The following is a 13444-nucleotide window of genomic DNA, read 5'->3' as shown; positions in this document are numbered from 1 at the left end:
ATCAAAGTCTGAGATTCAATGAAGTAGAAATCATATTGGAAAACCAATGCTTTCCCTTTAATTATGTAAGAGAGGTTGTAACCCAGACATAGACCATTTTTCAGGATGGGTGGACAATTGTGGAAATTTGAGAATATCGGCTGCCAAGCCACTCATATTCCTGAAATGTGACATGATGAGGCTACTTTCTCCTGTATTTCTTCTGGTTCCTCAGGAAGTTCCCCACCATTCCCATATTTTTCCAAATGGGTGGTATACTTCTAAACAAAGCATGGGGCTGCAGCTACTCACTTTATTTTCTGTCTGTCTGTATCTATTTTTAAAAAGAGCCTATGGAACTAAGGGGTTCAGAAGAACAGTGCAATAAAAGTGATGTCATTTTTTTTCTTGCAGTATGCTAACTTGCCACCTACTATGTTTTACTAAAAGAATTAATAATTCAGGTAGAACAGGGTACTTATGAAGTACCAACTTATCTAAGAGGTCATTGATAAAGGTACTACATTGCCTAACCATATTCCATTTTTTTCATATTGTCTCGCTTTCATCACTTTCTTTTAAATGGCAAATTCTTCAGAAGTCGCACTATTATCTAGAGATATGAACACACACACACATTAAATAAGAAATACCTCTGATGATTTGCAGATTACTTTAACTTATGTGAAGAGACAAAAGGCTGATATGCTTCATTCCCGTTTAGCATTGATTTTTTTCTATGTGCATAAGGTTCTTCTTTGCAGAGGAAGATTAATTAATAAATAAAGGAATGAACCAAGAGAAAGATCCTAATAATAAAACTATGGAGAAAAACATGTTTTTGGTTTTAGTTGTCTTGTCTCTCTTACGTGATTTTATAAGTGTCTTACAAAATTTAGCAGACTTGAAACCTCCTTTTTTGAGAGCTCAGTAATATTGTCTTCCCTTCTCTTATTAGCATTACTTAAATTAAATTAATTAAATTAAATTAAATAATTGAATTAAATTAATTAAATTACATTAATTAAATTACATTAATTAAATTACATTACATTACGAGTGCCGCATAGCAGAGTGAGTGCCTGTTACTCGTCCCAGCTTCTGCCAACCTAGCAGTTCGAAAGCACGTAAAAATGCAAGTAGAAAAATAGGGACCACTATGGTGGGAAGGTAACAGCGTTCCGTGCGCCTTTGGTGTTTAGTCATGCCGGCCACATGACCACGGAGACGTCCTCGGACAAGCGTTGGCTCTTCGGCTTTGAAATGGAGATGAGCACCGGCCCCTTGAGTTGGAAACGACTAGCACGCATGTGCGGGGGAACCTTTACCTTTTTTAAATTACATAACAAGCTTTTAAACACTTCTATTACAAAAGGACCTCTGTGAAACAAAACTTTATTCAATTGGTATAATATCTATTGACAAAATAGTTTAAAATATATCCCACATAGCATTGCCATTTCTGATGTAAAATATCATAAATGATAGTTATATAAAAATCACAAATATCTTTTGGGTTGTAGATTGCATTCAAAAAGAACCTATGCATGTTCATGCTCTGACAAATGACTTTTTGCACATGCTGTTTTAAAGAGCAGCTTAATGTTATTGCATCAGTGATAAAAGCATAATCAAGAAAATTCAAAAAGCTTAACCCTCAAGTTTCTTCTCATTAAACTCACTGTAAAAAGAATCCATTATACAGAAATGGTCAAATGCCATCTTGAGCATTTATAAAATGCAGCAATTCCATAAGACTGCAAAGTGGGAGACGCTCCAGATTCTAATTTCCCCAGTATATACAATTAGTAAATAATGTTGAATAGATATAATCCTCTAATAGGCTTCTACCTGGGGGTAGGGGGAAGTGAATTGCACAGTTATTCAGACCCTGGTTCCTTGTCAACTTTACATAGTTAGCAGCTACAGAGACACAGAGAAGTACTGGAGGAATATCAGAAAAGCATATTAAAATCTAAAGAAAGCTCTTAAAACATCTAGGCATCTGTCTAAAAAAAGAAAAAAAATAGTGCATACACCCTGTTCCAAATCAGCAAGCATGATTTATATGCATAAATAGAAAATACAATAAACCTATATAGAGAAAAAGAATCCAAAGAAGTCAGTTATGTGGAAGATAAATGATTTTCAACAACTGGGTAATGTATGAGGAATCATATGACTGATCCAACAAGGATTTCCATTTACCATGCAGGAATTTGCAAAAGGACACACCGATGTGCCCCAAATTCTGTGTCAGGTCAACCTAATAGGTAGCGTTTACATTGTTTTAAATTAATTATATTAATAATCATCAACCCTAAGGCAAATACTTTTACATGCCATTCCCCAGTTGTTCACATATTGACAGCAGATATAAAAGAGATGCTTATCTGCATGCACATTTACCACTGAAATTGCTATCTTGTAATTTATTTCTGCTTATCTCAAACACATATTCAGTTTTTCTAGAATTCTCAGCATAATAGTTTGAAAAACTGTTAATAATACTGGTTTAGCACTTTACTATTACAAATAGCATGAAATTCACATATATTTCATGTGTAACTATTAGATGTCAAGAGTGCTGTTTGCACCAACTGTGAAAGAACCAGTTTTTTTTTCTTAATATGAAGGATTGATTATTAGTTTCTCTCTATTTTGGCCACTTTTCTAAATATAATCAAAGTGCTTATGCATTGTTGGTACATTCTAAGAAATTGTGTGTGTTTGTGTACCTGTGTGCATACATCTGTGTGTGAGAGTACCTATGTGCATACAATTTATGTGTATGTGTATCTAAGTGTGTGTACACTCATACACATCATGTATTTAATCAAAGCACCTGAAAGAATGTTGCAAATTTCTAGAACTCCATCCAAAGCAAGTAGGGAAAAAATCTAATATGGAAGACAATAGCAAAGCTCTCTATATACACATCTGAATGTTATATAAAATCAAAATGGGCTGCACCGTTAAAATATTTATTATTAGCTGTCCTGGTCATTAAAGAGGATTGAACTAGGTTCACAATTGCAATCCAAATGTGGATTAAAATACATTTATTTTGCTGGTAACTTAAGTATAATTTTGCTGTTTTGGGGGTTCATGGTTGAAGCAATTCAGTACATAAACACATTTTAAAAGTTGTGTTAAAACCAATAGAGTTAAGAACAACTTTGCCAAATATACAGATGGAGGCAGAAATCTTTCGGTAATAATCCCTTGAGCAACATCAATTATTATCAAAAGTGGTTCTTAAGTGGCCAATGATTAAGGTCAGGACTATAATCAGCTCATTGTAGGCAGCAAATTGCAACTCTATGGTTGGCACCAAAAAGACATTTCTTCCAAATAAGTTTTTCACATGGCTTTCACCTTGATCTGTTTCATTTTCATTTGCTTCTTTTCAAGTTTTTTCTGTTCACGACGCAAGGCAGCCTCCTATAGGAAAGAAATTGAGTTTGTGTAATTATTGGATTCTGTGTTTCAGGTTCAGGTTCAGGTTCAGGTTTATTCAATTTCTATACCGCCCTTCTCCCAAAGGACTCAGGGCGGTTAACAGGGCATATATAAATAAATAACAGTACAAAAATTAAAAAGAAATTAAACCAATGCCCAATTAAAATACAATGACACTAAAATAGTAAAAAACCCGTTAAAAAAAACCCCTCCCCATCAGGCCAGACCAGCTAGTTCAAAGAAGTGGGTCTTCAGCCCGCGGCAGAAGGAGCGAAGGTCCGATGCCATCCGGAGCTCAACCGGCAGTTGGTTCCATGGTGCCGGAGCACCCACAGAGAAGGCCCTCCCCCTGGGGGCCACCAGTCGACATTCCCTGACCGGAGGCACCCTGAGGAGACCCTCTCTGTGGGCACGCACAGGGCGGAGGGGAGTTGACGCCGGCAGCAGGTGGTCCTCGAGGTATCCCGGACCCATGCCATGTAAGGACTTAAAGATCATAACCAAAACCTTGAACCTCACCCGGAAGACAACTGGTAACCAATGCAGCTCACGGAGCAAAGGTGTAACATGGGAGTACCGGGAAACTCCCAAGACAACTCTCGCGGCTGCATTCTGTACCAGTTGGAGCCTCCGAGTGGTCTTCAAGGGAAGCCCCATGTAGAGAGCATTGCAGTAGTCCAGGCGAGAGGTCATGAGCGCATGAGTGACCGTACACAGGGCATCCCGGTCCAGATAGGTCCGCAACTGGTGCACCAGGCGAACCTGGGCGAAAGCCCCCCTAGTCACGGCCACTATATGATCTTCCAAAGTAAGTCGTGAATCTAGGAGGACTCCCAAGTTGCGAGCCCTATCCACGGGGGGTAAGGACTCACCCCCCCATAAGAAGATTTGATTGTAGAGCAAAGTCAAAGACACCAAGGAAATGTAGCAGATTGTTTACTGTTATGAGATAAATACTAATTACTCTTCCACACAAAAATCTGCAGTTACTACATTGAAACTATGTGGGTGTTCAAAATATCTCTTTCAGTTAATGCTTTCAATGCAGTGAAAAATGGATCTGCTTCCAAATGGATCTCTTCTTGTAAATATAGAAGTATTCAAGCACTGAATTAGGTACCATTAGGTATCAGGCCTTGGGAGGATTAATTTATAACTTCCTAAAAGGTAAAGGTAAAGGTTCCCCCGCACATGCGTGCTAGTCGTTTCCAACTCTAGGGGCCAGTGCTCATCTCCGTTTCAAAGCCGAAGAGCCAGCATTTGTCCGAGGACGTCTCCGTGGTCATGTGGCCGGCATGACTAGACGCCAAAGGCACACGGAACGCTGTTACCTTCCCACCGTAGTTTTCCCTATTTTTCTACTTGCATTTTTTACGTGCTTTAGAACTGCTAGGTTGGCAGAAGCTGGGATGAGTAACAGGCGCTCACTCTGCTACGCGGCACTCAGGATTCGACCTGCCAAACTGCCGATCTTCTGATCGACAAGCTCAGGGTCCTAACCGATCCCCTGATTGATTGAAAGCTACAAAACAGGGCTTTGGTGCTACTACTAGAACTCTGCTACACAGAGATGCTGGTCTTAAACAGAGCTAACAATAATGGGATTTGATGGGTTTTGGCTTAATGTGGCAATATAAGTCAAACACAATGTTTCTGAGTCATGATTTGTCATTTAACTCTGTGAGTGAACAAGGTGATTACAGCTTATTGCAGACTGTAGCTTAGTTAACATATGAACTTAGCTAGAGAATTTATCCATATAAAGCAGGATTATAAGCAATGCATCTTACAACAAAAATACAAGCAGAGAATTCATTCTCTTTAAGCTTGAAAAGGAATTAGTATAGTATCCTCCAAACAAACCATGAAACAACTGTCTTTCTCCCTCTCCAGATATATGACGAGGTGACAATGTCTGTTGCTACCCTTTTCCAGGAAGACTTAATACTCAGCTACTACAGGCTTTACAAAGTACTTGCCTAAAACAACTTTGGCCAAAAGAAAGGATTCCTCTTCGAAAATCATGTGAAAGTTAGAAATCTTGTTAACTCCTCTAAACATATAACAAGTAATTCTTGACTATAACCATTCATTTAGTAACTGTTCAAAGTTACAACACTGAAAAAGTGACTTATAACTGGGTCCTTCAACTTATAACTGTCACGGCATCCTGAGGGTCATTTAATAAAAATTCAGGCACTTGGCAACTGGCATGTATTTATGATGCTTGCAGCATCCCAAGTTGTATTATTGCCATTTGTGACCTTCCCAGCCAGCTTCTGAAAAGCAAAGTCAATGGGGGCGGGGTTTGTAGCCAGATTCAGCTGACTGCCTGAATGAACTACAGTGGTTCATTTAACAACTATGGCAAAAAGTTCATAATATGGTCGCGACTCATTTAACAACTATCTTGCTTAGCAACAAACTCTGATCCCAAATGTGATTGTAAGTTGTAAAGCATTGTAAATAAGATGGGCTTGGACAGACAGACAGACAGACAGACAGACACACACACCGAATCTAACATGGGAAGGCCAAATTATGGAATGTACATTTTTCCTCCCAGACCAGAAAGTTTGTTTATAATATTAATCACTAGAATCTTCAACATTCTGGAAAAATAGCATGTCAGCAGGTAACACTGGAATGTTTTTCTGCAGAGGGATTATGCATCCAACATCACAACCCCTTTCATGGACAGACCATTACCTCCTGCGGTTGGGCCTCCGTCACGTCACCCCCCGCTGTCAGGAGGCGGAACCGACCAGGTGGTTCCGCCCCAGGCGCCTGATGGACCCAGATAAATTCCAGATGGCGCTTGGACCGATTCCCACTTCCCTCTCCCACAACCCGGTCGAGTCCTTAGTTAATGCCTGGCAACAGGCTGCTTTGGAGGCTCTCGACCGCGTTGTCCCTTTGCGGCCTCTGACCCAGCGCAAGTCCCGAGTCGCTCCTTGGTTCTCCAAGGACCTGCGGGAGATGAAACGCCAGAGAAGGGGCCTAGAGAGCATTTGGAGAACCAGTCGGTCTGAGTCTGACCGAACACAGTTAAGATCCTTTTCTAGATCTTATCTTGTGGCAATGAGGGTGGCGAAGCGCGCCTACTTCACCACCCTCATTGCGTCCGCAGATAACCGCCCGGCCGCTCTATTTAGAGTGGTCCGCTCCCTTTTAAGTCAAGAGACAGGAGAGGACCCCCTACATGGACGGGCTGAGGAATTTAGTAAATATCTAGTGGACAGAATTGCTCAGATTCGGGCTGGTCTGGACTCTGACTGGGCAGTATCTAATGAGAGGAAAACGATGAAGTTGGCCGAGTACATTTGGGAAGAGTTTGATCCTGTGACTCCGGATGAAGTGGACAAGATCATGGGGAAACTAAGTGCCGCCACATGTTTGTTGGACCCGTGTCCCTCCTGGCTAGTCTATGCATCCCGGGAGGTTACACGAGGCTGGCTCCTAGCAGTTATCAATGCCTCACTGAGTGAGGGGTACTTCCCTGCCGCCTTGAAAGAGGCGGTGGTAAGGCCCCTCCTCAAGAAACCGGCACTGGACCCAGCTGTTTTAAACAACTTCCGTCCTGTCTCCAACCTTCGCTTCCTTGCGAAGGTCGTTGAGAGCGTGGTGGCACAACAGCTCCCTTTGAACCTGGAGGAAGCCGAATATCTAGATCCGTACCAATCGGGTTTCAGGCCCGGGCACAGCACGGAGACGGCATTGGTCGCACTGGTGAATGATCTCTGGCGGGCCCGAGATAGAGGTTATTCCTCTGTCCTGGTCCTATTAGATCTATCAGCGGCTTTTGATACCATCGACCATGGTATCTTACTGCGTCGTCTTGAGGGGCTGGGAGTGGGAGGCACCGTTCTGCGGTGGTTCTCCTCCTACCTCTCGGACCGTTCGCAGACGGTGTTGGCAGGAGGGCAGAGGTCAAGCCCTAGGCCTCTTAGTTGTGGAGTGCCTCAGGGTTCGGTGCTCTCGCCCCTCCTGTTCAACATCTATATGAAGCCGCTGGGAGAGATCATCCGTAGCTTCGGGGTGAAATATCATCAATATGCTGATGATACCCAGCTATTCATCTCCACCCCGAACCAACCCAGTGATGCCCTCGATGTGATGTCCCGTTGCCTGGAAGCGGTACAGATTTGGATGGGAGAAAACAGGCTTCGACTCAACCCGGCCAAGACTGAGTGGCTGTACATACCGTCATCTCGTTTAGTCCAAGAGATTCCATCTCTGACTATAGGAGGAGAGATGTTACCTCCCATTGATAGAGCACGCAATCTGGGCGTCCTCCTAGACTCACGACTCAGTTTTGAAGATCATATTGGAGTCGTGGCTAGGGGGGCATTTGCACAGATTCGTCTTATATACCAATTGCGCCCCTTTTTGGACCGAGATGCCCTACGTACAGTCACCCACGCACTCGTCACCTCCCGTATTGATTACTGTAATGCTCTCTACATGGGGCTGCCCTTGAAGACCACCCGGAGGCTTCAGCTGGTGCAGAATGCAGCTGCACGGGTTGTGATGGGAGCACCCCGATACTCCCATATTACACCCCTCCTGCGTGAGCTGCATTGGCTACCAGTTGCCCTCCGGGTGAGATTTAAGGTGCTGGTACTTACCTTTAAAGCCCTACATGGCTTAGGTCCGGGATACTTGCAGGACCATCTGCTGCCGGGAACAAATTCCCATCGTCCAGTACGCTCACACAGAGAAGGCCTCCTCAGGGTACCGTCAGCTAGGCAATGTCGGCTGGCGACCCCCAGGGGGAGGGCCTTCTCTGTGGGAGCGCCAGCCCTATGGAATCAGCTCCCCCCTGAGCTTCAGATGGCCCAAAACCTCCAATCCTTTCGCCGTGGCCTCAAAACACTCCTGTTCCACCAGGCTGACCTGGACTGACAGGCATTTTAATTAATTTATATTTAGAATTTTTAATTTATTTTTAATTCTTTAATTTTAATTTATTGCACATATGATTTCAATTTTATTTTTATCTTGATTTCTGTACTTATTATATGTTTTGTTGTTAGCCGCCCTGAGTCCTTCAGGAGATAGGGTGGGATATAAATCCCATCAATAAATAAATAAATAAATATTTATATAGCAATAAGGGATTATATATATTTCTGTAGCATATTATTTATAGCACATAAGTGCAGATATCTTTACATTGTTTTTGCTTATATATGTTTTTGCTCACGGCTGTCGGGATGGTGATGATATAATTTTATGGTGTACATAAAATACTCTGAAGGAGCAGGTTTATAGTTTGATATTTAGAAGAAAATTTCTCAGGCAAGTTGCTAGCCCCATTTCAATCATTTTGTGGTAATGATCTTAGTAACTCCCTTAATTTAGAATGGCTCCTTTAGGCTGAGCATACTTCTTCTATTATAGCAAGTTTATTGAGCAAAATACCTCTAGACGTCGCTGCTTTTCTGGATCTTCCTCATTCATGATTCTCTCCTTTTCTGCTCGTTTTTTCTCTTCCCGGCGGGACTGGGCAGCCTCTTGTCTTTGAACATGAGTCAGTTTCAGGAAATTCTCTTCTACACGCGCTCTATTTTTATCTGCTTTCTGTTTTCCCTTTGTCCCAAAGCAAGAAGAAATGCAAACAACTTAGTCAATATGCATAAACACATAGCACAGGAGTCAGCAACTTTTCTCAGATGGTAGGAACCATTGTGAGATTCCCCATAACAGAATGGGCACCAAAAATCTAAAACATTATTTATTAATGTCCCAGCTATTTTGATATTTCAGGTAAGAACATAAAACTCATATAAGATTTGATTATTTTGCAAGATTTCAACCATTATTATACTTTTTTTTAATTTTGGAAGTGAATTAGTGCCATCTAGTGGAGCAGGAACAAAGGTTTGCCAATAGTTGACAATACATCAAGCAATATCATAAACTAGCTGCAAACATAAAATCTTAGGAAATTTCTTTATTGAAATATGAACCTGAATTTAAGGCTCCTATAATAAAATGTTTGTGTGAGACAACCTTGACTTATTATTTATTATCCTATCATTTGCTGACAGCTTGTTCTGGAGTCCTAAGAGATACCATGAGGAAAGGGCAGCTCATCTTTCAGCTGCCAACCCCTTTCTTGGCAGTCTTAGATCCTCCACCCAATCCAAGATATGTCTAATTTTTACCATAAAATGAAAGAAGCCCCAACCCATTCATATTGTGGAAAAATGGACCAAAATCCCATTGCAGTCCTCTGCAGTATAGGTACAGTATAATTTGGACCAGGCTTTCCATTTTAAGAATGTTGGCTGTTAAGGACGCGGTGGCTCAGTGGGTTAGAACACTGAGCTTGTTGATCAGATGGTCGGCAGTTTGGCAGGTCGAATCCCGAGTGCCGCGTAACAGTGAGTGCCTGTTACTCGTCCCAGCTTCTGCCAACCTAGCAGTTCGAAAGCACGTAAAAATGCAAGTAGAAAAATAGGTAACAGCAATCCGTGCACCTTTGGTGTCTAGTCATGCCGGCCACATGACCACAGAGACGTCCTTGGACAAGCGCTGGATCTTCAGCTTTGAAACGGAGATGAGCACCAGCCCCTAGAGTTGGAAACGACTAGCACGCATGTGCGGGGGAACCTTTACCTTTACCTTATTGATTTTGCAACTTTTCCCCCCACAGTTATTAAGTGAATCATTGCAATTGTTAAGTAAATCATGTGATTGTTAAGCGAAGTGGCTACCTCCATAGTTTTGCTTGTTGGAAGCTGGCTGGAAGGGTTACAAATGGTGATCTCATGACCCAGGACATTGCAACTGTCAAAAATACAGTTGCCAAGTGCCTGAATTCTGATCATGATTGAGGGGGTACTACAACATTATAAGTACAAGAACCAATCATGAGTCACCTTTTTCAGTTTGAACAGTTGCTAAACAAATAGTAGTAAGTCAAGGACCACTTGCAGTGTTGATGATGATGCCTTTCCTAATACATCCAACCAAAATCTATCTACTTGTTTAATTTCAATAGTCCTTCCCCAGCTTTTCTCAATCAAATGCAAATGTTGAAGAACAAGTTCCTTAATCCACAAGTTGCAGTGGCCTAAACATATCTGGAGTATTCTAGAATAGAAATGTAAAGACCTGCAACTCCAATAAATCTAAAGACTACACTGTAGAAGACAGCTGGTCTGAAGAACTATAGTCTTTGTGGTTTTCATATGTACCTGATTCTAAGTCACACTTGGTACTACTCATCAATTATCTGCACCATTTTTCCACAAATATGCATACACTTACATCCAATCTCTCATGATACTTTATCCATTTGATGCAAAGGCCTAGAATTCATGAAAGCTTGTGCTTGTGTCTGTCTTTAAGGTTCCATTAAGACTATGTTTTGAAATTACTATAAATAATAAACTTTTCTCTGGAAAATGTTCTAGCAGAATTTCAAAAAATATGTATCTCAGAATTTCAAAAAACACATATCTCATTGTCAATGACTCCCAAACAAACTCAGCAGCCATAAGATAAAAGAACACAAGGAATTAAAATATAATTTTTAAATTGAAACACATTCACAGTAGGGTTTAGTAATTTGTTTATAAATTAAATGGAGTGAGGGTATAGCATTGACATGATAGTAATAAACTGCTCAGTCATAAAATAAAAACGTGATTGCAAAGATTGCTTTCTTCAAAGTTCATGATAAGAAGTACAAATGAGGTACATGAGAAAAAAATCCAAGCCTCACAAATATGTTAATTAGCTATGGCTGGCAGATTAAAAAAATACCTTAGAATCTTTGTGGACAGTTCAATGAAAAAAGAAAAATTCTAGATTAGAATAATTGGAAAGGGGGTGCAAAATAAAACAAGATTGCCTGCATATTAATGTCATTAGATAAATTTGTGATGAAGATATGCCTACAAAACTGAATAGTTCCAATCATGACACCAGGAAAAAAGAATTTGTAGAGATGAAAACAACCAAAACTGAAAACAAAATCACTTCCACAGTAAAATGGGTGGCATATAAAATAATATCAAATCAAATCAAATGTTTAGGAGAAAGGCAACTGCTTCACAAGGAGGGACTACTGCATTTGGACTCTTCATCTTGGGGTGAAGACAGATAAGGGAAAATAGAGTATATAATACGGACACATTTTCCTCTCACGTTGTAATGTAGAGCATTCTTTTAACATTAATGCAGTGAGAATGGCACCAATAAAGTTATTTAGAGAATGCATATTTAACTATGGCTTTTTCTGTCACATGTGATTTTAAAGGAAACTGGACCAATTCATGGAAGATTGAAATATTAGCAGTTACTCCACTTTATAAGAGATATTAATTTACTCCTAGACTATAAAAAGCATGTTTTCAATGGCCAAAGGCTGAAAAGGAGGAGAGGACTTTCAACTTCCTATTCACTTTGTAACATTTCTGAATGTATCCAACAGTCCACTGGGCATGGATGCTAGGTCAGTTAGGCTATTTGGAATGAAATGGTGGTAGAGCAAAAGGGAATACAAACATATCTGGGAGAGAACTGCATGGATTTTTAAACATTCTCATTACATGAGTCATGCATATACAATTAGCACGATATACAGGGTTAACATAAAACTTACTTCTCTATTCAGACGGAACTTTTTTGCTTTGTCAATAGAATAAATAACCATGTTCATCAGAGGCAGCAGAGCTTCCATGTCTTTGGGGGAAGTGTTGCCTGAACCTGGTACTATAAACAAAAAGGGCATTTATGTTCAGTTTTGTGAATTAAAATTTATAGGGGAGTACAAATAGAGCCACTATGATGTGGTAGCTAAGGTCCTGGACAAGGACTGGGAAGTCATTTAGTCATTCCTTAAATAAACGCTTGGGTGACCTTGGCCCAGTCACTTGCTTTCAATTCTGAATTAGCATCAGACTCTATGACAAGCTGGCTGAAAAAACTCTCTGCATCATACACTGATAAGCTTCACTGTAAGAACTAGGCAACAGCAAAACAAAAGACTCTGCAACTATGTAATATAAATACAATAAGGGACAATCTAGGAAAGCAAACTTTTAAATTTTTAATAAAGTCACTTCATCATTCTAATCTGCATTTACCTATAGCCCTCCTGATAGTTTCATTGAGATGTTGGTGTTGAAGCCACAGGAACCTTGGGAGGAAGTGATCATGCAATATTGGAATTCAACATTATGGAGCACAAGCAATAGAACATAGTCAAACTAGAATCCTGGACTTTAAGAGAGTTAATTTCAATAAACTTAGAGAGGGCTTGGGAAGGATTCCATGGATGAGAATCCTCAAGGGGAAAACAACTCAAGAAGCTTGGGAAATTTTGAAAAGTGTGATAATAAAAGCCCAGTCTAGAACAATACCAACGAAGAGGAAGAATAACAGCTCTCAAAAAAAAACACCCAGCATGGCTGTATAAAGAACTCTCTGACAAATTTAAATATAAAAAGGACAAGTATAGAAAGTGGAAAGAGGGGCACATAACTAAGGCAGAATATCAGCAAATAGCCCAAGCCTGCAAAGATGAAGTGAGGAAAGCTAAGGTTCAAAATGATCTAAGGCTTGCGACCAAAGTCAACAATAACTAAAAAAAGCTTCTTTCAACATGTAAAAAACAAGAAAAAAGTGAAGGAAATGATTGGTCCATTAGTCGGTGAAAGTGGCAAGAAGGTGACAAGCAACAGGGAGAAAGCAGAACTATTTAACTCGTTTTTTGCATCTGTATTTACACAAAGGGAAAAAACAGACCAACCTATCAAAAATAATGCCATAAAAAACAGAATAGAAACACAAGTTAAGATAGGCAAGAAAATGGTAAGTGAGCACCTTTCCAGTCTAGACAAGTTCAAATCACCAGGACCAGATGGATTACACCCCAAGGTTCTCAAGGAACTGGCAGATGTGATCTCAGAACCATTGAACTATATTTTTCAAAGATCCTGGAGCACTGGGGAACTACCAGAGGATTGGAAAAGAGCTGATGTAGTTC

General features: G+C 40.5%; 1 protein-coding gene across 2 annotated transcripts in view; it reads right to left on the bottom strand.

Moving 5' to 3' along the window:
• Nucleotides 1-1363: 1363 nt before the first annotated feature.
• CCDC47 (coiled-coil domain containing 47) overlaps nt 1364-13444 on the bottom strand; it is a 44034-nt gene continuing 31953 nt past the window's right edge. For both annotated transcript variants that reach the window (XM_081343806.1, XM_081343807.1), the window contains exons 11-13: nt 12059-12168; nt 8866-9033; nt 1364-3423 (exon numbers count right to left, since the gene is read on the bottom strand). In XM_081343806.1, the coding sequence (XP_081199932.1) occupies nt 3343-3423; nt 8866-9033; nt 12059-12168 (359 nt within the window). In that variant the 3' untranslated portion in view covers nt 1364-3342. The remainder of the gene's footprint in view (nt 3424-8865; nt 9034-12058; nt 12169-13444) is intronic.

This window comes from Vipera berus, assembly GCF_964194415.1.
Source record: "Vipera berus genome assembly, chromosome: Z".
NCBI classification, from domain to species: domain Eukaryota; kingdom Metazoa; phylum Chordata; class Lepidosauria; order Squamata; family Viperidae; genus Vipera; species Vipera berus.
This window is presented reverse-complemented; position numbering and strand designations above follow the sequence as displayed.